The 25201-nt window shown below is 41.8% G+C and overlaps 2 protein-coding genes across 10 annotated transcripts; one reads left to right on the top strand and one right to left on the bottom strand.

Annotated features, from left to right (window-relative positions):
- Positions 1-1197: 1197 nt before the first annotated feature.
- Positions 1198-8057, bottom strand: tp53i13 (tumor protein p53 inducible protein 13). The gene is made up of 9 exons (XM_080007456.1): positions 7662-8057; positions 7224-7295; positions 6882-6917; positions 6387-6445; positions 5937-6015; positions 5546-5674; positions 4130-4315; positions 2933-3941; positions 1198-2097 (listed from the first exon to the last, which is right to left on the bottom strand). The coding sequence occupies exons 1-9, from the start codon at positions 7758-7760 to the stop codon at positions 1982-1984; spliced, it is 1785 nt and encodes a 594-aa protein (XP_079863582.1). The 5' UTR covers positions 7761-8057; the 3' UTR covers positions 1198-1981.
- Positions 8058-9084: 1027 nt separating this feature from the next.
- LOC307235374 (uncharacterized protein) lies at positions 9085-24690 on the top strand. Of its 9 annotated transcripts, XM_080007449.1 has the most exons (33): positions 9085-9150; positions 9934-10094; positions 10479-10586; positions 11153-11281; positions 14281-14383; positions 14586-14641; positions 14820-14873; positions 14998-15102; positions 15207-15344; positions 15668-15736; positions 17086-17149; positions 17259-17347; positions 17767-17790; positions 17901-17946; positions 18061-18179; positions 18723-18809; positions 19298-19387; positions 19509-19592; positions 20053-20121; positions 20219-20272; positions 20400-20480; positions 20558-20662; positions 20740-20838; positions 20916-21014; positions 21092-21193; positions 21271-21369; positions 21447-21539; positions 21647-21748; positions 21906-21986; positions 22075-22128; positions 23215-23259; positions 23738-23946; positions 24019-24690. In XM_080007449.1, exons 1-33 carry the CDS (start codon positions 9138-9140, stop codon positions 24350-24352), a joined length of 3165 nt encoding a protein of 1054 aa, XP_079863575.1. In that variant the 5' UTR covers positions 9085-9137; the 3' UTR covers positions 24353-24690. The 9 variants fall into 9 exon arrangements, with proteins under 9 accessions (XP_079863575.1, XP_079863570.1, XP_079863571.1 ...); XM_080007444.1 differs by having other exon boundaries at positions 23738-24690; XM_080007445.1 differs by having other exon boundaries at positions 18064-18179; positions 23738-24690.
- Positions 24691-25201: the final 511 nt, after the last annotated feature.

The raw sequence follows: 25201 nt of genomic DNA on the forward strand, positions 1-25201 counted from the left end.
CGTCCCATTCAGCCATCATTTCCCCAAGTTCTAGAATAGAGCCATATATGAACCTATGTTTTTTTGTGTTTGTTTTTGTTTCATGATATATTTTATATTAAGCTATGTGTTAGGATTATGTCTGCGAGATATTTATATCCGTCTACTGATCACCCAAAAGTGGGCTTCGGGCAGTGGGATCCCTACACCCAATCTCCAGTCAATCCCTGGCTCCCGACACCCTATGCACTCGGTACATAGGGTTTAGGACCCGGAGGTTAGACCGGGGATTCGGGCGGTAGACGTCGTCTGAAGCACACTTAGATTTAGCTCTACAGTCATCTCAAATCGGCGGGAGGCGGGGGGCCGTACCGCACAGAGCCCCCCCACCCCTCCACGTGTTAGCAGGCACCACGTAGGGTGCCACGAGTCGGAATGTTTTAAGCGCTTTTGGCCGCTCCATGTCCTACACATTCTACAGCAACACATACATGTTCAAATGCCAAACACACACATAAAAACTCTTAAGTGGCCCAAGCCTTCCACAAGTACATGCATAATGAAATTGAGCATGTACACACACACACACACACTCAGTTGCAACCGCTTTTGATTTGCGTGCATGCATGCATACACACGCATACGAACACACAGAAGAGCTCCTGACGTGGGGCCGTCGGCAGTGCAGCGTGGCCTGTGCCGTGGATGTCCCCGTGTTTTCTCAGCTCTGATATGTTGCGGGGAGATGGGTGATGGGAGAGTTGTTTTAACAGAAGATGTTTAAAGAAAAAAAAAGAAAAAAAAACTGTATAAAGTAGAGGACAAAACAATGACTTAAAAAGGTCAAACCGTAATGGAAACTCATAAGCTGTACATTTGTAATAAAATAATAAAACAGTTGGATTGTCACAGGCTCCGTTTTATGTGAGGTCTGCAAAGACTACAAGGGTGTGGCCGATGGCTGAACGGTGACTGTAAAGCTGCAGATAATAAGTATGAACTAATCAGTCTGTAAATATTTTAAATGTCAAAGGTGTTATCTTTCTGTTTAATATAACTTTTCGATATCAATTTAAAAACTAAACTGACTTTCAAACTGTTATATATATGTTTTATGTTATATACATTTAAAAACCAAAAACAGTTCTCGTGAATTCAGTTCTCGGTCTGAGTCATGACCGGGAATTTTGAATTGCAAAATCAAAAATCCACAACACATCTTGTCAAGACTTTTTAATCACATTTCAGGTCCTCCGCTTCAAGACCGGTACTCGCATTCGTACTCTCGTCTAATGTACCGACCGTTACAAAATATTGCTTACAACAGCAACTTACTGAAAAACACAAAACCTTCACAGGCAAAAAGCACTTAACAAAGTACATACAGCAAAGGTACGCCTTGGGTTAAAAAACAAAAAAAAAAAAACAGATCTCTCGACTATTTATTAGTAAAACCTGTTTGTGGGTTACAAAACGGTCCAGAATATACAAAACATTGATGAGGAAACAGTATCAAGATAAACTCTTAAATGTGTAAGCTTTAAATACAGTTATGGTAGCCAAGGATTTTGTTTTTGCGGAACTGGATAAAAACCTGAGAGATCCTGCTTTGGAACTTAGAAAAAGATATCTGATAATTGGCCGTAATGATTTTTTTTAAATGTATTTATATATATTTTTTTAATGACAATTTAAGAAACCAAATAAGGGAAAATCAACACTGACACTGCCAAGTACAACATTCAGTCAAGGTTTTTGATACAGTTAAAGTTCAGCTGACATTCCCATGATTTTCTTCATAAAACATTACGTTTTGAAAACATTTAGAAAGAAGTAACCACGTAGACCAGACCAATGTACCCTGCAGGAGATGGTACGGTCCCATTCAATTGGATAAATAGCGTAGAAAGTAAAAAAACACAGAACCGAAATGTGGATGAATGGAGTGTTTTGTGCAGATTTTTGAAACGTTTGCCTTTTAATATGTTGCTTGGTGCTGTTTCTACATGTCCTCCTCTGAGCTGGAGGAGCTGGGGAGGAGCACGCACTCCTGTCTCCTGCTCTGGGATCTCCTCTTCCGCCTCCTCTCAGCGATCCTCAGCCTTCTCCGGATCACATCTAAAGACAAACCGAGAAAATCATTAGAAGTCCTCTGCACGCATAGAAATACCCAACTTACATGTGTTTTAAGGCCTCAGAAAACCACTAAATGACCCGTTTTGAGTCTTAATTAATTTAATGTTTGTAGTTTACTGTGGTAGTGCTGCACAATGCTACCATGTGAGACACCGACTGACTCGATTCTGGTAAAGTTATGAATCATCTCAGGCTGGGAGATGAATCGATATCTCCCTTATCGCCTTTCAGCTTGTATCCTATTGTCAGGAAATAAAAGCCTTCTCTCATATGTGATATCACACTCATACTTTACTCTATATTTCATTTGATCAACCCCAGTTGGATTCCTAAGCCTTGGATCTAAACCTGTAAGCAGATGTTATGTAGGTGTAAAAATGTAATAATTCATGTATTGTTAGATATTATTAACACGCCTGTTTCCATTAAATACTATATTAAAGCATGGAAAACAACAACAACCTAAAATAATCACTATTTAGCTGCTATCCACTGCAGTTCCTATGAAGGACCCCTAGGGGGCCACGGGCCACTTTTGGGAACCCCTTGGAGATAAAACGAAGCCTGTATAACATGAAGCCTCAATCAACTCATTGTATGGCTGCAACTCAATAGACTGCTTTTTCGGTAAATTTGCAAATAATCGCAAGTTAGTTCTAGTTCCATCCTTCCCAGCCCTAGAATCCATATTTCACCTTCTACGTTGAAGTTAACTCAGCCATGTAGAGAGTCCTCAATAAACACCTCACTCCCCGTCAAAGATTCCACTTCAAACATTGTTCTTATATACTCGACATCCACCCAGGACATCACCGACCTGCCACGCTGTCGTAGTCCTGCCGTGGGTCGTGCCAGTACAGGCTGGGCGCGCTCCTCCAGTGGCGGTAGAGCCGCGTGTGCAGCACCGACAGCGCCAGCAGGACGAGCAGGAAGCCCAGCGCCGCCGCCGCCCACACCGCCTCGTCCGAGCGGGGGGTCGGCGGCAGCACCTTGGCCAGCGCTGCGCCCCCCGCAGGCCCGGAGGCGCGGCTGCAGTAGCAGCGGCCCTCCGGCCCGCAGCCCCCGCAGCCCGGGATGTGGGTTTTGGGGTCGTCTTGGGGTCGTGACCGGGTGCGGGCGGCCACGGGAGGTGCCGTGGTTTTGACTTCATTGCCCGTGCCGCCGTACGCTTGCTGCTTCTTCTCCAGCTCCCGCTGCTTTACGTCCACCAGCTGGCCGTCCTTCATGTGGCTCTCAGAGTCTTTCTTTGACTCTTGGACAACTTCAGCCTTGCTCTTCTCTCCTGAGACTTTGTCCCTCTTTTTTAATAACTCTGTACGTTCCTTTTTGGGTTTCGCCTCCACTTCTCCTTGATCTGGACGATGACTTTCAGCCCTGTGAGTGAGTGCGTTCCTCCCAGAAGGTACAGATACGAGACCTTCTTTCCCTGGATCTGGACGCTCAGAACTGGGCTGTTGAAGTCCAGGGTTTGGCTGAAGTGCGGAGGTTCTGGACCCTGAAGGTTCCAGCGAAAGTGTCTCCTCCGCTCCGTTCCCACCCGGGGAAGTCGCAGACCCGGGAGAAGGCGAACCATCGCGGAGCTGAGGAGGAGTGCCGGTCCCGGGCGCAGATTCTACCGATGATTCAGACCCGTCCTGGCTGTTGGGTGCAGAGGGCTGACGGGAGGTTTGATCCTTTCTCTGCTTTCCATCCTCCCCTTCGGATCTTCGGCTCCTCACCCTTCTCACGGCCCTCAGACTTATCTCCCTCCTGGTGCCCAACGCGGCTTCCGCCCCTTCGCCCGGCGGCAAGGAGAGGATCCGCTCACAGCAGCTCCTCACAGACTGCTGCAGTGGACAATGAGAACTATTCAATACAACATCAGGCAAAAGAGAAAAAAAAAAAAGAGCCTACCTCGAAAACCTCCAAAAGGCCATTCTCCAGCAGCACAGCATACTTGTGCTTTTAGCGTAGGGCATGTGATCTTTAAAAATAAAACAAAAAAGGAGCACAGTTCCCATTCAGGACTCCCTACCGTGGTTTCAGGGGCCGTGTGATGGTATCGCTTTGCTGGTCTGGTCAGCAAGTGACTGTACGTCCTAGATCGTACGACGTCACGACTCGTTCGCCCCATGGTCACCGCCTCCAGCCAATCGCAGACGTCCGTCGTGGCCGACGTGGAAAGCTCCAGCGTACGACCCCAGGAAACCAAAGTGACCGGCTGAACAGCAGAGAACACACACACACACACACACACACACACACACACCCCACACCCAACGGATATGAGAACTCCTTTGAGACCACGGTGGGCTAAAACCACAGAATTTCTCAGAAAAACACTCCACTCTCAACACACAACCATAGACACTGTTCTATTGATTTGTTGATTATAATTTCTCTGCCTAAAACTGCCATCTCTCTTTCATAAACTAACAGAAATGAACAACTTGGGATTATGTTATATGTTATATTAAATAGTAAAAAAAAAAGACAATTTTGGATTTGTATACATTTGAGATGTAACATGATTTTGTCCCAATAAATAGTAACTTTAAAATAAATAAAATTTTCCTGCCATTTAGGTAGCATTTGTGCGCTATACCACTCCTTAATAAAACAGATGCAGAGTGGCATAGCTAAATGCGTCCATTTCTGAGAATTTAAAGTGGTAATCCATAAGATAATTCTTTAAAAACAAAAATCCCATAATTTATATTTTTTAAGCAGCCACTTTTTAAGAAACAGCCATTCAATGTGTTGGTGTTATGCGTGTGCTCCTCTACATGCGGTTGCCATTGTGCGTAGCGGGGTCCGCCGCCTTTCCCGGCAAGAATGCCGTCATAAGAAGATTCAGAAAATCAAAAGAAGTGAAAGGCAGCCACGGTGAATTAGATAAACCAGCGCGGCTAGTTGTGGTCAGTAAACTGTCCATATGAATAGATCAAATTCAACTCATTATCATTGTACAGAGTGCATTTCTCTGAATTTTAGTCATCCTAGTTACTGACACGTCAGCACGCTACCAGGAGGAGCCGGGGATCGAAACCGGCAATCTTCCGATAACTAGACGACCCGCTCTACCTCCTGAGCCGACCGCCCCCATATGGTATGGATGAACTTCTGATCAGAAGGAGGCATACTTTCGAGAAAATAAAGTAATCCTCCCAACATAGACTTAAGGATTACCACTTTAAGAGTAGGCTGCGTTTTTTTCTGCTTTTTCAAGTATTCACACCAGACAGTGTAGTTTTATTAATCGAATTGAAATAGTGCTGTATAATATATGTGGTGTAATAATGATACATCTTGGTGAGTGTAGAACCCGATCGTAGTTTAATACTTTATTAGCGGGTGTGGTGAAGTTTCTCATTTGATCATTAGAGTGTCAGCTATTATTAAGAACTAAGACCATTGTAGACAACTGTCGCGGAAAAAACACTCCTCTCACCGTGCGTTCGCTCAGCTCCGGGTGTGGCGTGACGATGTAAGCGGAGAGACAGGTCCGAGCCAGGAGGGACAGACGGAGTCGCTCGTGGAGAGGAGCGCAGGGGTGGTAGAGCAGCACGGCGGCTCCGTGCTGGAATGACAAAAACACGCCATTCAGCAGAGATGACACCGCCCCATTTCAAGGCACACAAGCAAAGATCGAAGCAGACAGTGGATATGTGTATTACGTCCCGTTTGACTGGATTTTGAGGTTTTTGCCACATAGTGAAGCACTAATGAAACCAATTCCTTTTTCTTAACTGAGAATAAAGTGGTTAAGATGATACTTAACAAAGGATATTGTGGATGTGAAGACAATAACATCAATAAGTGCAAAGATGAGGCTGACTCACATGGAGGTTATTAAGCCATCGCTGAGGGGGACAGTACAAGTACTCTCCACTCTGCGCCCTCAGCGGTCTGAACGCACCACTATAAGATAAGATATAAGATATACTCATCTACAGTAAGAACAAGTTACAGTATTGCAACATTACTTATACCAGAATTATAAAATAACGTAATACAAATACACACAAGCAATCCTAAAAGAATTTATGAAACTCTACAGCTCCACTTTTATGACAGAATACTGTATATAAAACTCCTCTATTGCATAGGTATAAAGTTAAGGTTATACTCCAATGGTCATAATAAATACATTGCTCCTAGTTCTTAGTCTATACTTCCAACCATCATTGTACACATAAACAGTAATTAAAAAAAAAAAACCTTACATAAAGGAGAAATGTAATTTGATGTTAAAAAAAAAATCTAATAACATGATCTGACCGCAGCCTTACCTGTTGGGAATAGGGAGGTTGTAGCTGATGGTTTTATCGCAGCAGACCTGCCTGGCCGGCTGGAGTGGAAAAACAAATAAATGAATCAGGTAATCAAAGAATCTGATGTAATTATTCCAAAATCTGATCCAAATCGACATCCCTCAATATCTAATACCCACTTATACGAAATGACACACTATTTCCTCTTAACCTAGTGGTCTTGTTTGCAGGATTAGTGACAGAAAAGGAACACAGGTAAATAATAATAATAATAATAATAATAATAATAATAATCACAATTTAATAAAAAATAAATTGATCGATTTCAATTTAAAAATAATGATAATAAAAACATTTGCTCAATAATTTCTTTCTCCAGTTTTGTGACTTTTAGATTCAGATCACGCATCCACTGTTTAGTGTCGTCGTGCCCTGTCTGCTGCTCTGATTAAGGAGACGTTTGTTCTTGGGGTCAAAGGTCCAGGAGGAAATGGAGGTTTGTGCTTGACTCACCTCGGGATCATACGTCGTGTCAATAACGTGCAAACTCTGCAGAAGGTAAAGGAGACATTGAGAGAGAGAGAGAGAGAGAAAGAAGCAAAGAGAGCGGAACGGCGACGCCGGCTCTTCACTATGCCATTTGGATAAAAGGTGAAATGGGGAATGCCAGAAAAAAAAAAAGACACTGCACAAACACACACAAATCTAGAAATTGTGAGGATTTCACAAAGACATTATAACTTTTTAAAGACCTGCAGACACGCTGGTCTGTTTCCAAAATCCTAGTTGTGGTTTAATGAGGGTTTGATAGGAATCATTACCATCAAATGTCGCGATGAGTGTGTCAGTGATTACCTGAGCGGACTCGAGCCAAGATGATCCAGGACAGATCCACACAGCATCCTGGGGTAGGTCCCTCTTATAGGGCTGTTATACACACACACACACACACACACACACACACACACACACACACACACACACACACACACACACACAGACACACAGTGAGGTCCGAGTAAATAAACCTGGTAAGTGAGGACCATAATGTTCCTGGTGCGCTTCCAAACCAAAAAAATTGTCAATCCGGAGACAGGTCTTCACAAGTACAGTAAAACAAACGCACACCCATACCATCACCCACCATTTGTTTTGGTGTTGTGGCTGGAAGAAATGCTATTCTGTTGCGTTTATGACAATAATGAATAAGAAAAAATTGTAAATCCTAAAACAGTAAAACACAAACACAAACACAACAATGACTTCTACGACGAACGAACACGCACCGCCTACCTTTCCTCCATCACAACCCTCCGCAGTCCCCTCGCCGCGGACCGCCGCACAGAGCCCCAGAGCGGTCAGCAGGGCGGTGATGGTCAGCGGCCAGGACATGGTTGGGCTCCGGTCCGGGCGAGAACCACGGACCGGGTCGGTCAATCCGGAGCACACGCCGGCATCAAGCGGTCGCCTCTGCCCGGCGGGTTAGCGGACGGCGGAGCGGGGGCTGACCTCGCATCGTGCCAAAACACACACTCGCAATGGAAAACTTCGAATCGAGAGAGACGAACGCGTGAGGGTGCTGGCGCGGTTTCCAACCATCCCCACCCCGAGCCGGGCAGCCCCGTGGTCCTCCTCCTGGTCCCCTTCAACCCACCATTAGTGCGGCGTGGCTGCAAACCAACATTAACCCGCTGCTTCTGCGCTGTTCTACATAATTCAAAGCGCCAACATCACGCTACTGTAGGCTACACGTACGGAACCCCAGAAGGCACAACAACCGATTTTTCGCCTTCGCGTTTTTTTCTTACGTGTCCCGGTGTGTAACGGTCACTTGGTGGCGCCATTTCTAATCCGTCGTCCGCTCTTTAGATTATTTTATTTTATTTTTTATTTTTAATTCGTATCAGAGTGAATTAACGAATCTTTAGTTTATTTTTTATTTTGTTCCTATTTATTTATGTATTTATTCATATGAATGTACAAGCTCATAACTGTATCTACGTACGTTTCTTTTTTGTTTAATTTCTTATCTGATTGTATTTTCTCGTATTTCTTTGTTTGCACCTTAGCCCTCTTACTGTTGGGTTTGTTGTCCCCTCTCCCAGCTGAATGTCTCCAATTCCTGTTCATATTTATTATTCCTGTTCATATAATTACCGTCAACGCAATAAAGTACAGTAGTACGTTTTAGGAATGACAATTGCCCCCTTGACGCGAAATGTGTTGAACGTCATTTGTGTGTAAAAAAAAAAAAAAAAAAGTCTTACATAATAATTGATTCTTTTATCATTCGTTGTATTGTTTATTTCACGGCCATGCATTGTTTTCCTGTTGCAACATCTATATCCGTTTCGAGACGTTGGTAGGACGTGGTTCGTCCACAATGTTAAGTTAATAAAATAACATGATGTAAAATAATAAACATGTAAAAAAAAAAAAAATATGAAAACCCAGCTCGGCACCAAGCCCCCGGGGCATTCGAATTCGAATTCCCAGCTTTAACCGCGCAGAACGGCCCCCTGCCGCGTCTCACAGGGAAGCCGTCGGGAAGCCGCGGCTTCGCTTCTCTTTCAACCCCGACCAGAGCAAAGTTCAGCCGCTGGACGAGAACGCGGGGAGGCGGGGAGGCGGCTAAACAGGCTCTACCTGTTGCGCCCGCAAGTGGAGCAGGGCGGCCGGCTACGCCCACTACTTCAACCGAAGAAAAGACAAACGGGTGTTGCTGCTCGTTCCGTCCGTGCGAACCGCCGCGGAGGGAAGCTGAGCCCGATGGAGCCCACAGGTGAGTCCGTAATTTCCTTTTTTTTAAATTGTTTTAATGGACAGAATATTCTCCATGTTGTATGTTTTTCATGAACTCTACTATATTTGTTTTGGGGGGGATTTAGAAAATAGTTCTGCGGCTTCGGCAGGTGTTACCAGCCCGTATTTAAACGTGTTATTATCGACTTATCGCATGTTGTTACCTATAATAGAGCTGACAGCTTATAATGTTTTATTTCGTTTGTATTTTTTCTGCCGTGGGCGTGGTGCCTGGGCAGCGGCCACGGGCTTGTCATTCTCGATCCGAATAGTTGAGCAACTTTATCGTGTTAAATCCTGTTATAGTGTCAACCAAAGTGAAGCAAAGTGTGCATTTTAATCCATTAAGCACCTCGTACCGTTAAGTCTCCGTTTTCACGGATGGGGAAGTAGACTAGAGCCTCTTCTATCCATATCCTGTCCTAAGATATTTCCATATTTATTGATTATTAGTATTTTTTTATAAATTGATTAAGTTACTTCATTCATGTTATTTATTTACTTCGTTTCACTTTTATTTAGCCAGGGTATCCACATTGCCGTTGATGTATCTTATTGCGATTAAAAAAAAAAAAAAAAAGAAGAAGAAAACCAACACACAAATAAAAAACGATATATATATATATATATATATTATTTAAACAACACACATAAAAATAAAAACATCAAAACAATTAGCAACATGCACCTTCATATCGAGACACATTGAGATACCTACCAACATGCCCATCAATAAGTCTACCGATTTGGCTTGGGTCTGCAGCTCCACCCGGGGTGGAGGTGGAAAGAGGAGCAGCAGGAGCAGGTGGAGCATGTGGAGCAGGAGAGGGTCCAGCGGGGGTGGTCCTCTCCCCAGCGGGGGAGTCCGCGATGGATGGAGAGAGGACTGAGGCCAGACCCCTCCAGAAAGCAGGTGGTGGAGAGGTGAGGCGGCGGACACCGTCATACCTGATGCGTGACACCACTCGATCTGTTTTCAAGGCGTCTGATATCATAGCCTGTAACTCCTATTTGCACTAGTAGTGACACAGGTCGGCGTTTTGTCAATTTATTTGAGCTGCATTATTGCAAAAGTATATCAAGTTTATGAATATAATGAATGCATAGAATATAAATCTAGATAAACATAGTGTATAGTATAAATATAAAATAATATTTGTAATAGAACATAAATTGATTATATATTATAATAAATATTAAATGATTGTATCTAATTTATATAAATATAAATGTATATTAATAATTCATGAAACTGTAATGGACATAGAAAATATCTTTATATATGTTTTTCTGTTCATCTCTTATCAGGCGATCTATTCAGTGGACAGCTCTCTGTCCTCTTCAGACAGTGGGGACGAGGGCCTTGGCAAGAAGCAGAAGAAAAAGAAGAAACTAACGAAGAAGAAAAAGAAGAAGGTATGCATCAAAACCATCCCATCCCTGATAAAATAACATGTGTCGTATAGAAACGTGTGTACCGGAAACATTAGAACCAGCCATGACTTTATTTCTGATCACTTTAAATGATTACTGCTGTGTAGTTGGTGCATGGTGCTGCTGTTTAGCGGCTTAGCTGTCCCTTCACTGCCTGTTAAAAAGGCTGAGCTCTGGCTGCATAGATTGTTGCGTGGATCGAGGAGGGAACCAAAACCACTACACAATCATTTGTTAAATAAACAATGAAGCAGAAATATGAATATACAATAAACCTGATGTTAAATATAACCCTTAAGTAAAGGTGTGGTCCTTTTGACTATGTAATGTATACCAACAAGTCCAACAGAGACCCCAGGGAGCGCCACACATAGTTTGGCATGTAGTATGGCTAGAATAGTCCTCATTGGCCCCTCCCTTAAGAACTTTTGTTGAGGCGTTCCAGCTGCTGACTCAACACTCCAAGTTCCCATTTATCACTTTCACTGAGAAAGGAGGGCGTAGCGATCCTGTCACGCGGTAAAGTCTCCGCCCCCTCTTCTCGACAGGACTCGAGCTCGTCTTCATCCTCTTCGTCATCCTCCTCCTCCTCATCATCATCATCTTCTTCGTCATCATCCTCTTCATCATCATCCTCATCGTCCTCCTCCAGCAGTTCCTCTGACAGCGACAGTGAGGTACTGAGTGTTTCACAGGCGGTGGGAAGTGAGGAAGCAGTTTCGAGCACAAAAAATACATTGTCTGTACATTCCTAAATTAACCCTGTAAAGATACAGATAAGATAAAGATAAAGATACTTTATTAATCCCCAAAGGGAAATTCCAGTGTTGCTGCAGAAATGACATACATGACAAAACACACACAATTTACAAAAACACATGTTTTTGAATCAATTACTATATATATATATATATATATATATATATATATATATATATATATATATATATATATATATATAAATATACATATACTGTATATACACACACACACACACACACACACACACATATATACTGTATATATATACAGTACGTACATATATGCACATACACACATACAGTATATACACATACACACATATATGCATATGTGTATATACATAAACATAAAATAACTACTGTACCATATAAAAATAAATTGAACGGTAAAGCTTAAAAGTGGAAGTTAAATGCAAAGTAAAAATGTGTTTTGAGCATTGCCATTCAGAGGAGGAGTTTCCTCTCCTGGCACGGAGGGGTGTCATTGTAGGTGTTGTTGCGGTGGGCAGGAATGACCTCCTGTAACGGTCCTTATTGCAGTGGAGCTGAAGGAGCCTCTGGCTGGAGACACTCTGCTGTCTGACCAGTAGGTTGTGTAGGGGGTGTGCAGTGTTGTCCATTATGCTGAGCAGCTTATGCAACATCCTTCTCTCCACAACCACATCTAGGGGCTCCAGAGCAGCCCCCAGCACAGAGCCAGCCTTCTTTATTTTGTTTGTTCAGTTTCTTGGAGTCTCTGGCTCTAATGCTGCTGCCCCAACAGAAGACTGCAAAGAAACTTGTGCTAGCCGCAACAGACTGGTAGAAGAAATGCAACCATCTTGCTGCACACATTGAAGGAACTGAGCTTCCTCAAGCAGTAGAGTCTGCTCTATCCCTTCCTGTAGACTGCCTCAGTGTTGCATTTCCAGTCCAGTCTGTTGTCCAGGTGAACGCACAGGAACCTGTAACCCTCCACCACCTCCACCTCTTCCACCAGGATGGAAATAGTGTTCGGCTTAGTCCCGGTCCTCCTGAAATCCACATTTGACTATTTGGATATTTGAATACCTATCTAACAGGTAGTCAAATACTGCAGACTACTGCAACGCCCTCTTAACAGGCTTGCAGGCCTGTGCGGTGAAGCCACTACAGATGATACAGAATGCGGCGGCACGACTGGTGTTCAACCAGCCACAGAGGGCACATGTCACTCCGCTGCTCATCGAGCTCAACTGGTTACCTGTAGCCGCTCGCATCAAGTTCAAGTCTCTTATGCTGGCCTACAGAGTGATTGCTGGGAATGCTCCCGCCTACTTAAATGCTCTTGTAAGAGCACATGTTGCCCCCCGGATGCTGCGCTCGTCAAATGAGCGTCGCCTGGCTCTGCCGGCCATACAGCCACGGCAATCCAGGCTATTCTCATTTGTAGTTCCACGTTGGTGGAACGAGCTGCCAAAGATGACCAGAGCAGGGACCTCCCTCTCTGTCTTTCAGAAGCACTTGAAGACCCAGCTCTTCAGTGAGTACCTCCTGTCCTAACCTACAATTACTTAGCACTACCTAGTAGTATTTATTGTTACACTAATCTCTGTCGCAATGTAGCACGAATGTTATTCTCCCTTGTAAGTCGCTTTGGATAAAAGGGTCTGCTAAATGACTAAATGTAAATGTAAATGTAAATATCCAGGAGGTATAAATGTGTTAAGAAAAACCGAGTGTTGAGCAACACGAGCGGTAAGATGCACACAGTGTAATTCCTTGTCTTGCTGTAAAGCTGTTGGATTCTGCACACGAAAAACCGTTTCCGCGTCTGGGCTCCGGGATGTGTTCAATTTTTCCAACTCATGCGACAAGTTTCGGTCCAAACCGCTCTCCTGTTTTCCCTGACGAGATTTTTTTTTGATGCAAAGCCTAGATACAGTTTATCCAATGGCCACTAGGGGTTTCCAACTGTCGGATACGAATACGGACTCGGTGTGAAGCGGGCTTTGCATGCGACAAAGCATTTATTCACACCACATATCACTGGAAACCGCCGAAGGATCTGGGGCTTTTCGACTACCAAAGCTCTCAGAAAAGCCGCAGCAAATACACGGAGGGAGAATCCTCCTCGCAATTTATGCGTGGACGTTCTGCATTTCCCCCCAAAAAACAGGGAAGCCTCATAGAGATCAACAGTGCCTGCCCACTTTTTGAACGGCTCCGGAAGTGAATTTCCCATTCATTCCCTCCGTTGACTTTTCAGAAAATCCTTATATGAAGAGTTTTAAGCCTGGAACCAAACCAACCAACTACGAGATGAATCGTGACCATAAAACATTTGATTCAGAGCAAAAAAACAAATTGGAAAACCATAAAAAGGGCAAAGGTACAAGACTGTGTACATAATTACTCATTACAACTACTCATCCCATAATACGTTCGGATACCTTTCAAACGCCTTCCAACCTAATGATAGTTTAGGCCACTTCTCCTTGAATTTAATCGTTTTCATTATATAGTATTTATATTGTTGATAATAGTGTTAATATATTTATTTGTGGTAAACGATCCCCCCCATAAATGGGGTTTTCACTTCCGCACCACATTGTCATTTTTATTTTATTTTTTTACTGAATTTAGAGCAGATCCCCAGGAGTCGTTCCAGTTTAATAAGATGTCATACTTTCTGTGTGTGGGTGTGAGTTTGTAAGTGGTTGTGGAAGGGCGTTTATTTGTATGTATGTAACTTGTAGACGGCGCTGGCGTGACTGTTATTAAATCTGCTTCTGTTCTTAAAACAGATTTGTTTTTAATGATAATTCACTGATTAATTCGTTCCAAACTGTCACTCTGCGATTAACACACTCAAAGAAATGTAGATAACAGTTTACTGTGTTTGCTGTTGCTACTTTTAATGTGTGATTCATTATTACCTCTACACCCTTTTATAGGATGAGAAGAAGAAGAAGAAGAAGAAAAAAAAGGATAAATCAAAGAAAAAGGATGAAGGAGAAAAGGACATTGTGTGGGACCAAATGATCATATGTGAGCCTTGTGAGTGGATACCAAAAACCAACCAAGTTGTATAGGTATTAAAGTAATAATTAAAAATAATTTATTTGTTACCGAGGTATAATAATAATAATAATGTTAATACTACTACTACTACTACTACTACTACTACTATTACTACTACTACTACTAATAATAATAATGTTATGTATTATTAAACTATATTTTCTGGGGTTTTTTTAAGGTTATGAATTTGATGAAGTCTGTGTGGAACTGCCAGAAAATGGACTAAAGAGAAGGGTAAGAGGCAATTATCTTATCTATCTGTCTGTCCGTCCGTCCGTCCGTCCTATCAATTATCAATCAGCTATTTTATGTTGTTATAGTAGTGTTGTTGTAGGAATTTAATTTGTTGTATTTTTAATTTATATATTGATATAATTAATATAATATCTAAATATAATTTTACATTTATTAGGATCCAAGCTCATCAGACAGTGACGGCGACAAAAAGAAGAAAAAGAAGAGGAAGGTATGCACATCAACTTATAATACACAGATAATAAACAGATACCTTAAAAACAAAGCCCAGGTCAGACATTTAGAAAACATCATAAAACTGAATATCTTCTCTGTGCGTTTTCCTTTTGACCCAGGACTCCAGCTCCTCCTCATCTTTCTCATCGGACAGCTCCTCGGACAGTGACGACGACAAGAAGAAGAAAAAGAAGAAGAAGAAGAAGATGAAGAAGAAGAAGAAGGTTTGATATGATGTGAACAGACTGGCTGTCTCCAAAATCTAAAACTGCCGTGTCGGGGAATCAATCGACGGATCAAATCAAACACACGTTTTCCTCTTCCTCAGGACTCCAGCTCCTCCTCATCAGACACCTCGTCTTCTTCCTCTTCCTCTTCCTCTTCTTCCTCCGACAGCGAGGACGACAAGAAGAAGAAGAAGAAAAAGAAGAAGAAAAAGAAGACCAAGAAGAAGAAGAACAAGAAGGTATTTGGATCACTCTGAGCTGGTTTTCAGAAAGTATCAAAGGAGCCGTGATGAAAGGTTCGACCCTTTTAAAAAAGTCGTACAATCCCGACTCTTTGAATGAATTCTCACAACAATCATTCAAATACGAACAAAATGAACAAACTACTCTTTTTGCCAGAGTGACTCCCGACTCCCAAGTCATTTTAAATTATTGTTTGCTACGAAATGATCATTTGCCACTCATGCATCACTGTAAAGTAAACATTTTATATTTTAAACGGGATGAATCATTACATTATTTCAGTTCGAGAGTTTTAGCTCATGTTTTTGTTTTCACACAGGACTCAAGCTCTTCATCCTCTGACAGCGAGAAAGACAAGAAGAAGAAGAAGAAGACGGACAAGAAAAAGGTTCACTCTTGTTTTGACGTTACTCCATACACTGCTGTGGAATGCTTCACCCTTCACTCTGTTTACAAATCCGTTTTTTTTTTAAGAAACTATATTTTCTCAGCTGGAGGCCCCCTCAATTTGTGACGCTTTAACTTGTGAGCTCATCCTATTCAGCATGCACAGATGAAGTGATGAAGTGAAATGCGTTTCCCAACAAGTTCTACCTCTTCTGTGTTCAACTCAGGATAGTTCCAACTTTGTAAACTTGCCTGGACCTGCTACAAAGTGCCACAAGTTCATTCTGACACATACTTTAGTTTTTTTAGCGCCTAATTTCTTTCTTTAAAGAGGACCTGTTATGCTCCTTTTTACACAAATTGATATAGGTCTCTGATGCCCCCAAAACATGTTTTTGAAGTGTTTTGTGAAAATACCACTCAGATTATGCATTGTACTAGGGATCCCACGGCGAGGAATTTTTCCCACCAGTTAATAAACTCATGACAACACCGGTGTTTTACAGGACAACATTTTACAACCTTCTCTCCTCTCCTCCTCTCCTCCCATGATAAGCAGACTGTGGTGCGACTGTGCTGTGCATGCACTAGCAGACATTTTCACTTTTGCTTTTGCAGCGTCCAACTAAGTATAGCCTAACATGCCTATAAACCATCCTGTCCCAAAATGGGCTGTTTCCGTGCGTGAAGCTTTAAAACAAAATGAGCTGCCAGGCCCCTAGTTCTGTGAGCCAATGAGGTTTGAGCCCAAGTACCGGGTTCTGTAAGGTTTTCACTTCCGGGTTGCATTGTTTTACTCGGTAAACATACACTGATTTTAACTTCGCAGTCTATTAAAATCTGTTTCAAATTTGAACCGAGAAATAAGCGATCCAGTTGCTGAATCTTCACTCATATTAGGCTTTTGTTCAGGGACACTGCACCGGGATTTTTGATAATGTTAATGTCGTAAAATTAAAAAATAAGTTATTCTTCACTGTAAGAATTCCTCCTTCTTTTAAAAGATTTGTGCTGGTCTCTGCAGCCAACAGAGCACTTCAGATGCTTAGCTCTTAGCTTTGATGCTCGCAGGTCCGGTAGCTCTCCAGCTGTTGGTGGAGTTAATCAGATGGAGGGCGGTTCTAATTCTACTGAAGCCCTGGATGACGTAGATCAGAGCAGCAAAGCTGAACGGCATGTTTTATGACATGTTTTCTGGAAAACGCAGCTCACAAAAAACTGACTGGGTTGTCTTATTTCACAGTTTGTCTGTTAGGCGGCCCTGAAGCCCTGAGGCGGCCCTGACAAGCACTGAAAAAGGGAGTTTTTCATAATCGGTCCCCTTTGCGTTCTACCTGTTCTTTTTCACAGGGAGAGGGGGGTGACAGCCAGGAAGAGGACGAACAGAGCAGTGCAGCTGCCCTTTCAGCCACCAGTAACAAAACCCTTATTTTCTCCCTTAAAGCATCGTGACCTGATAAGTAAAGTGACCGAGCCGCTTTGCTGAAGTAACGACCCACACTGTTCATTTTGTCCTCTGAAAGGTGAGGAGTGCGCTGGGTCTAGCGGCGATGGAGGTAAGAAGAGAAAAGATACAACGAAAGACAAGAAGAAGGATAAGAAGAAAAGCAAGGTATCAACAGTAGTAATAACAATAATAATAATAAGTCCAATAATAATTAAGTAATTGAACATTTTGAAAATAAATGGCCTATGCAATAAACCTAAAAATGAAAAATACATTTTAAATACATTTTTTAAATCGCCAGCTATGGCAACTGTGTTGCGATTCGGTCCGGTAGATACCGATTGTATACCGACCGGTGCCCAACCCTTGTTGGGCACCGGTCTGGTTCAACCGACTGGCTCAAATGCAGAAAAAAAACAACAAAAAAAAAACAGAGCAATAACAATAGCACTAACTAAAATTAATAACAGGGTTCTGGCCCTGTGGGCTGGACCAGTAATAATAATTATAATAATAATAATAATAATTCATGAAATGTGCTTGCAGTTAATTGTAAAGAGTCATGTTTCTTTTCTCTCTTCCAGAGCTCTGATGGTGATGACAACGAGGTAAAACACACAACAGTCTGACATTTAAGGCTATTATTCGTCACAATTGACTGATGACTTTGGAGAACACATGCACAATTTTAAAAAGTCTCCTTTTATTTTCATGACAGCAGGGAAAAGACAAACCAAACAGTTCACTGGCTTCTGAACTCACTGGTATGTTTCATACTCCAGTCACTGTTGCAAAGCAGTCTTGAGTAATCTCTGCTGCTCTATTTGTATTTGTTGTTGTATTTGTATTTTTCCCACGAACCCACCCCACGCCTCCAGTAGAGTGTGTCCAGTCGCTGCCCGGCGCAATAGACGAGGGACACCTGAGCGACGACGAAGCCGAGGGAGGGATGGGGAAGGACAAGGACAAGAAGAAGAAATTGAAGAAAAATAAAAAGGTGATCTTGCATCCATGTCTGAGGAAAGGGGGGGGGGGTAGAATTGTTTTTATTGTCACCATATATTGATTAACTGTTAACACATGATCACTCTCGGAACCCAGACATTGTCAGCAGACGATAGACTCTGGGGACAATGGCCAATATTTCAGGGGTTACAGTGTAGCCAGCGGATATCCAGCCAAGACTTCCTCTTTTGTGCGCCCCCGCCACTGTTAACAGTCTGTGTGGAGAGCAAAAGAGGCCTAATACATTGAAAATGCAATCTCGAAACCCATTGGCTACCGTCTGATGACGATTTTAGTAGACGTCATCTCTCAAGTCCATTCTCGTGTCTCAACTTACTCATCGCACTGTAAACAATGACGGGCCCACGGAAGGGGAGGTCTTGGCCAGAGATCCCCTGACTACACCGGAACCCCAGAAATATTGTCCGTTTCGCAGATTTCCACATAATATAATCAATTGGGAACAATTCATTATTATTATTATAATAATTATTATTATTACATTTTAGCTTTTTTTGTGCATTCCGTGTGACAGGATTCTAGGTCGTCATCTGACAGCGAGGATGACAAGAAAGATAAGAAGAAGAAAAAGAAGGACAAGAAGAAGAAAGACAAGAAGAAGGTAGGGAGAAACGTGAAATCAGGACTGTTCAGAAAAAACAATTTAACAATATACGTTCATTTTCTATTTTTGTAAAAACAATGGCATAGCAAAACACACATTTCATTATATTATATCATAAAATAAATAAACATTATTTTTGGTACTGGAAAAAAAATCCACAATTAATAATATATTATAATATATTGCGCGATGTTGATAACAATGCATATGTCAAAACAACAACTATCTTTTTGATTTTTGAAATAAATACTGAAAATAAAACTAGATAAATAAATGGTAACATTTATTCTCAGACTCTGGGAAGTAAAAAATAGCCCAAAAGTACACACAGTTCCATTCATAGTGTTTAGGGATGCGTATATTTGTGACAAAAAGTAACAAACGCCTGCACAATTTAAATCCCATTAGATTTGGACCTTGATCAATTTGGCTCGTTCTTTTCAAAACTATACTGAAAATTCTGTTTGCCTTTCCCTGGCACGTAGGACTCCTGCTCCTCCTCCTCCTCCTCGGACAGCTCTTCCTCTGACAGCGAGGACGAGAAAAAGAAAAAGAAGAAAAAGAAGAAGGATAAGGTTATTTTTTATAGCACACCATTTCTTATTTTTTATTGTTTGGCACCGTAGTGGCTCTGTTTGTATTTTGGATGAATTTGAATCATTCTCTCTCGCTCTCTCTCTCTCTCTCTCTCTGCAGGATTCCGGCTCATCCTCCTCCTCTTCGTCATCCTCCCCCGATAGTGAGGATGACAAGAAAAAAAAGAAGAAGAAGAAGAAGAAGGTGAGGCTTCAAATGTGTACAATACATAAAACCTTATAGTAATAAAAAATTGTAAAAATTACTCTTTTACACTTGTTTTTGAGTGATTCATATTTTAATCATTTGTATGGCCTATTATTATTTTTAGTGGAAGTATTTTTTAATTATTTTTTTCTATGAATTTATGTTGTTATTCCTTTCCTTGTTTTATTTACTACATTATTTTTTATTAATTAATCTATTAACTTTTTCTAACTTCTCTTGGCTCATCTACTACATCACTTTTAATCATTTGGAATGTATGTGAGTTACGGTTCACTGCGTCCCTGAGAATTTGACTGTTTACAGTACAAAGTCAAGAATAAATATTTGATCCCAAACAAAAATAACATCCAACAATTTATCTGTTGGATCAAAATATGGAGTTTGTTACAGCTGCAAGAACCCTTTAATATGAGTTTAAGTTTTCTGCTCTACTTAGGAGTCCAGTTCCGAAGACAGCTCCTCTTCCTCCTCCTCCTTCTCCTCTTCGGATAGTGACGACGATAAGGTGAGATACATAACACGTTGTAACAAGTAAAATAATAATAATAAGCAACCTACGCATCTGCATTTTTAGAGTGAACACATGTATTTTTCCAATTCAGAAAAAGAAAAAGGACAAGAAGAAAGATAAAAAGAAGAAGGATAAGAAGAAAAAGGTGAGTACAGAGAAAAGAACAGTGTCAAGATGGTAATAAGTGCTGCTTTCAAAACAAGCCAAGGCAAATTAATCAAATAGTATCATCAATATGAAATAAATTGATGAAATGAACCTTTCATTTTCAGGATTCGTCCGACAGTGAGGATGACATGAAGAAAAAGAAGAAAAAAGATAAGAAGAAGAAGAAGGATAAAAAGAAGAAGGATGTGCGAATGCCTATTAAATATCACAAATATCAATTTGCTCCTTATATGACACTAATTATCACTATTTTTCCGTCCAGGATTCTTCTGACTCTGACTCTTCTAGCGATGACGATAAGAAGAAAAAGAAGAAGAAAGATAAGAAAAAGAAGAAGAAGAAGAAGGATAAAAAGAAGAAGAAGGATGTGCGCATGCTTATTAAATATCACAAATATCAATTTGCTCCTTATATGACACTAATTATCATTATTTTTCTGTCCAGGATTCTTCTGACTCTGACTCTTCTGGCGATGACGATAAGAAGAAAAAGAAGAAGAAAGATAAGAAAAAGAAGAAGAAGAAGGATAAAAAGAAGAAGGATGTGCGCATGCTTATTAAATATCACATATATTAATTTGCTCCTTATATGACACTAATTATCATTATTTTTCTGTCCAGGATTCTTCTGACTCTGACTCTTCTGGCGATGACGATAAGAAGAAAAAGAAGAAGAAAGATAAGAAAAAGAAGAAGAAGAAGGATAAAAAGAAGAAGGATGTGCGCATGCTTATTAAATATCACATATATTAATTTGCTCCTTATATGACACTAATTATCACTATTTTTCTGTCCAGGATTCTTCTGACTCTGACTCTTCTAGCAATGACGATAAGAAGAAAAAGAAGAAGAAAGATAAGAAAAAGAAGAAGAAGAAGGATAAAAAGAAGAAGAAGGATGTGCGCATGCTTATTAAATATCACATATATTAATTTGCTCCTTATATGACACTAATTATCACTATTTTTCTGTCCAGGATTCTTCTGACTCTGACTCTTCTGGCGATGACGATAAGAAGAAAAAGAAGAAGAAAGATAAGAAAAAGAAGAAGAAGGATAAAAAGAAGAAGAAGGATGTGCGCATGCTTATTAAATATCACATATATTAATTTGCTCCTTATATGACACTAATTATCACTATTTTTCTGTCCAGGATTCTTCTGATTCTGACTCTTCTGGCGATGACGATAAGAAGAAAAAGAAGAAGAAAAAAGACAAGAAAAAGAAGAACAAGAAGAAGAAGGAAGTGCGTATTGACGTATATTAATGTCTGAACTTGTAATCTATATTCTATCTACACAAAATAAAATATTACCTGCTTTTTTTTTTTTTTTTTCCCTCCCTTATGTCCAGGATTCTTCATCCGACTCTGACTCTTCTAGCGATGACGATAAGAAGAAGAAGAAGAAGAAGAAGAAGAAGAAGGATAAAAAGAAGAAGAAAGACAAGAAAAAGGTAAAAGCAAGATATTTGTTTGGGGATTTCGCATATAAATATGGATAAATAAGAACAACTTTGGGGCAAAACCGCGCCGTGTGTTTTTGGTTAAATATAACCGTTATTAAAAACTGAGCGTAAGGATTTAATAATTCCTATTCTCCCACGCATCAAGGATTCGGATTCTTCAAGCAGTGATGAAGATAAGAAAAAGAAGAAGACGAAGAAGAAGAAGAAAAAGTGTGACAAGAAGAAGGTAATACATAGCTGGAGAAAAAATATTTTTTCTTCAATATTTTATATACAGTATATATATATGGATTGAATATTGATTTATTTTGCAGGACTCGGGTTCCTCTGGTTCTTCTGACTGTGGCAGTGACAAGAAGAGGAAGAAGGTAAACAATTAAACTAAGGTGAAGAAGGGGAACTTTTTGTTGAGCAAATAACAGGGTTCTTCCTAGATCCTTGAGGTGCTTGAAGTGCTTCAATTTCATCTTCAGAAATGTAAGTAATGGAATACCTTGAAAATAGTCCCTTTTGTGCAGAAGAGCTTCAAAAGCCCTTGAAAAAAACACGTAACGCGATAAAAACATTTCAGATTTCAGACATTCACATATTAATATAAATACTAATATATAACTACTATACTATAAATAATAGATAGTAAGACTAAAATGACTGTGTCCCAATGTAACTCTCATCTCTCCTACACACGTGTCCAAACCATCTCAATCTGGCCTCTCTCTCACTTTTCCACCAAACTGTCCAACCTGAGCCGTCCCTCTAACGTACTCGTTCTTAATCCCGTCCGTCCTTGTCACTCCCAATGAAAATCTCCACATCCTCAACTCTGCCTCCTCCAGTTCAGCCAGCTGCCTTTTTGTCAGTGCCACCGCCTCTAAACCGTACAACATGGCTGGTCTCACTGCCGTCCTGTAAGACCTTCCCCTTCACTCTTGCTGGAACCCTTCTGTCACAGATCACCCCGGACACTCTTCTCCACCCACTCCACGCTGCCTGTACTCTCTTCTTCACCTCTCTCCCGCACCCTCCGCTGCTTTGGATGGTCGACCCCGAGTGCTTGAACTCGTCCGCCTTCTCCACCTCCACTCCTTGCATTCTCAGCTTTTCGCCGCCCTCCCTCCCATTCAGGCACATGTATTCTGTCTTACTCGTGCTGACTTTCATTCCTCTCCTCTCTAATGCATGCCTCCACTTCTCCAGGCTCTCCTCAACCTGCTCCCTACTCTTGCTACAGATCACAATGTCATCCGCGAGCATCATAGTCCACGGAGACTCTTGACTACAATTACTGTGTATTATATTTGAATTTATAAAGATCACATTGAAAATGTATCGTATTTGTTTTGCGTGAAATAGTGTTTGAAAAAGCACTTGAAAATGCTTGAATTCAATTTTGAAATGGCGGAATGAACCCTGAAATCAAACTCAATGTGTTCGTCTCTGTTTCTCTCTCCCAGCCTTCATCAGGGAGCGACGACGACAAGGAGAATAAGAACAAGAAGGTGCGTGTTCCTTTGAGTATTGTGTTGTGTAAACACTTTAAAGGATTCTGTGTTAAGATAGTGTTGTGCTTCCGGCTGTTGACATAGCCAGTAAACGCCTTAAGTGCAATAATTATAATAATTTTTCAATTTACTCAAATTTGACCCTGAGGAAAGGTTTTTATGTTTGAGAAGCAGTACACTGGGTTCCAGACATACTATTGAGAACAGAAACTCAAAATTCTTCATCAGAATGTATTTAAGGCCATTTTCATCGTTAAAAAAAAAAAAGCCGCTGTGATTCTCCCTTTACTTTGCACTGAGCGTTAACTTTGACAGCCCTAATATACTGTATATTTGCATACCTTAGAGGAGACCAATTATGACGGTCTCCCAAATTTGTGGAGGACTGCAGCACTTAGTCTACTTCCACCTCGGTTGATTTAGAAAATATTGAGTTAGTTTTTACAAAATAAAAGTATCTCTTCTCTCACCTCAGGACTGTCCAGAGGGTGAGCACGTTGAGCAGCCTGAGACCAAGGCGTCTCTCTCAGCAGACAGTGAAGGCGTGACCACCACCAAGAGCCTCAGTGGCCACGGGTGCTGCACCGGCCCCGGGTCCAGCACTGGCCCTGGGTCCAGCACCAGCCCCGGGACCAGCACCGGCCCCGGGTCCAGCACCGGCCCCGGGTCCAGCACCGGCCCCGGGTCCAGCACCGGCCCCGGGTCCAGCTCTGGTCCCGGGTCCAGCACCGGCCCCGGGTCCAACTCTGGCCCCAGGTCCAGCACCGGCCCCAGCACCACCCCGGTGTGCTCCCTATCCACCCCCTCAAAGCCCGTCATTAAGATAGAGCCTCGGAGCCCCGGGTTCGAGTCCAGGCTCTCTCGCTTCGAGTCTCCGGCGACGGGCCCCTACGGCGTCGCCTCCTCGCTGAGACCCAGCGAGGCGGCCCTCGCCCGGAGACCCCTCAGCCCCATGGAGTCCCTGATCGGGAACCCGAGGAGGGTGGATCCACAAATCCGCACCACCACCACCACCACCACCCCCACCCCTGCCCCCGCCCACCTCACCTCCAGCGATGTGCTGAGAAGCCACAAGCCTTATCAGCACTGATAGGCCAAAGACCTGGCAACCCTGGTTCTGGTCACATAAAGTGTAGCATGATGGGGTTCCAAAAAAAGAAAAGAAAGATGATTCATATGATCTTGGAGGTGTGTTTGTTGTCAAGGGTGTTTTTATGAGGGCTAAATTCCCAGATTTCCCACCCACTGTGTGATGTTAATTAAAATTAAATAATTAAAAGCTAAATGTGTCAAAAAAGAAAAGTCATTGCTTGGACAGACCTATAGGACAAAAACAAAGTTCTTTGACATGATTTACTACCACGCTACATGCTATGGAAGCCGACGTGCTTTTTAAGAGGTGCCTCAGATTAAAATAAAATCAAACTGTTTTCATGGGAATGAAATGTGTCATTCTGTTCAGTCATTTGTTAACGTGTTTTCAGAAGGGATAAGAATGTTGACGTTATCGATCCTTTTGGGAAGGGCAGCGTTGCCAAAACATGAGGCAACTAATGCAGGGAATGTGAAGCTGAAGTCACGTTGCTGGCGCGAGCCGCCATATTCGGGGGATCACCCGCATGGATTGTGAATGTCGGTCGGCAAATCTTTGGGTTAAAAGACGGATTGGAAGGTGAGGAACTGCCACAGCCGTCTTTGTGTGAAACCTCCACCCTTCTCTTTCCCCATTTTTGTACATTTCGAATAATATTATAAATTAAAAATAAAAAAAAAGCAGCATAAAAATTATAAATTCCATTCAGTCGCATAGAGGAATAGGCAAGATATTATTTTAGCTATTTCTCGATGCAACTGAATTGAAGTGATTCTCCCAAAATGGCGACTGGAGGCCATAGCAACCCATAGCAACCCATAGCAACCGTCAAACCTACCATTGCCT

The sequence above is a fragment of the Zeus faber genome (assembly GCF_960531495.2).
Source record: "Zeus faber genome assembly, chromosome: 9".
NCBI classification, from domain to species: Eukaryota; Metazoa; Chordata; class Actinopteri; order Zeiformes; family Zeidae; genus Zeus; species Zeus faber.

What these genes read in the sequence shown, in the direction of transcription:
- LOC307235374 (XM_080007444.1), top strand. An exon ending in AGATGAAGAAGAAGAAGAAG is followed by an intron (nt 15,103 to 15,206) that starts GTTTGATATGAT and finishes CCTCTTCCTCAG; the next exon opens with GACTCCAGCTCCTCCTCATC. An exon ending in ATAAAAAGAAGAAGAAGGAT is followed by an intron (nt 21,194 to 21,270) that starts GTGCGCATGCTT and finishes TTTTCTGTCCAG; the next exon opens with GATTCTTCTGACTCTGACTC.
- tp53i13 (XM_080007456.1), bottom strand. Translation starts at nt 7,760, where the DNA reads ATGTCCTGGCCGCTGACCATCACCGCCCTGCTGACCGCTCTGGGGCTC. An exon ending in CTTGGCTCGAGTCCGCTCAG is followed by an intron (nt 6,918 to 7,223) that starts GTAATCACTGAC and finishes TACCTTCTGCAG; the next exon opens with AGTTTGCACGTTATTGACAC. An exon ending in ACACGGCCCCTGAAACCACG is followed by an intron (nt 3,942 to 4,129) that starts GTAGGGAGTCCT and finishes TGTCCACTGCAG; the next exon opens with CAGTCTGTGAGGAGCTGCTG.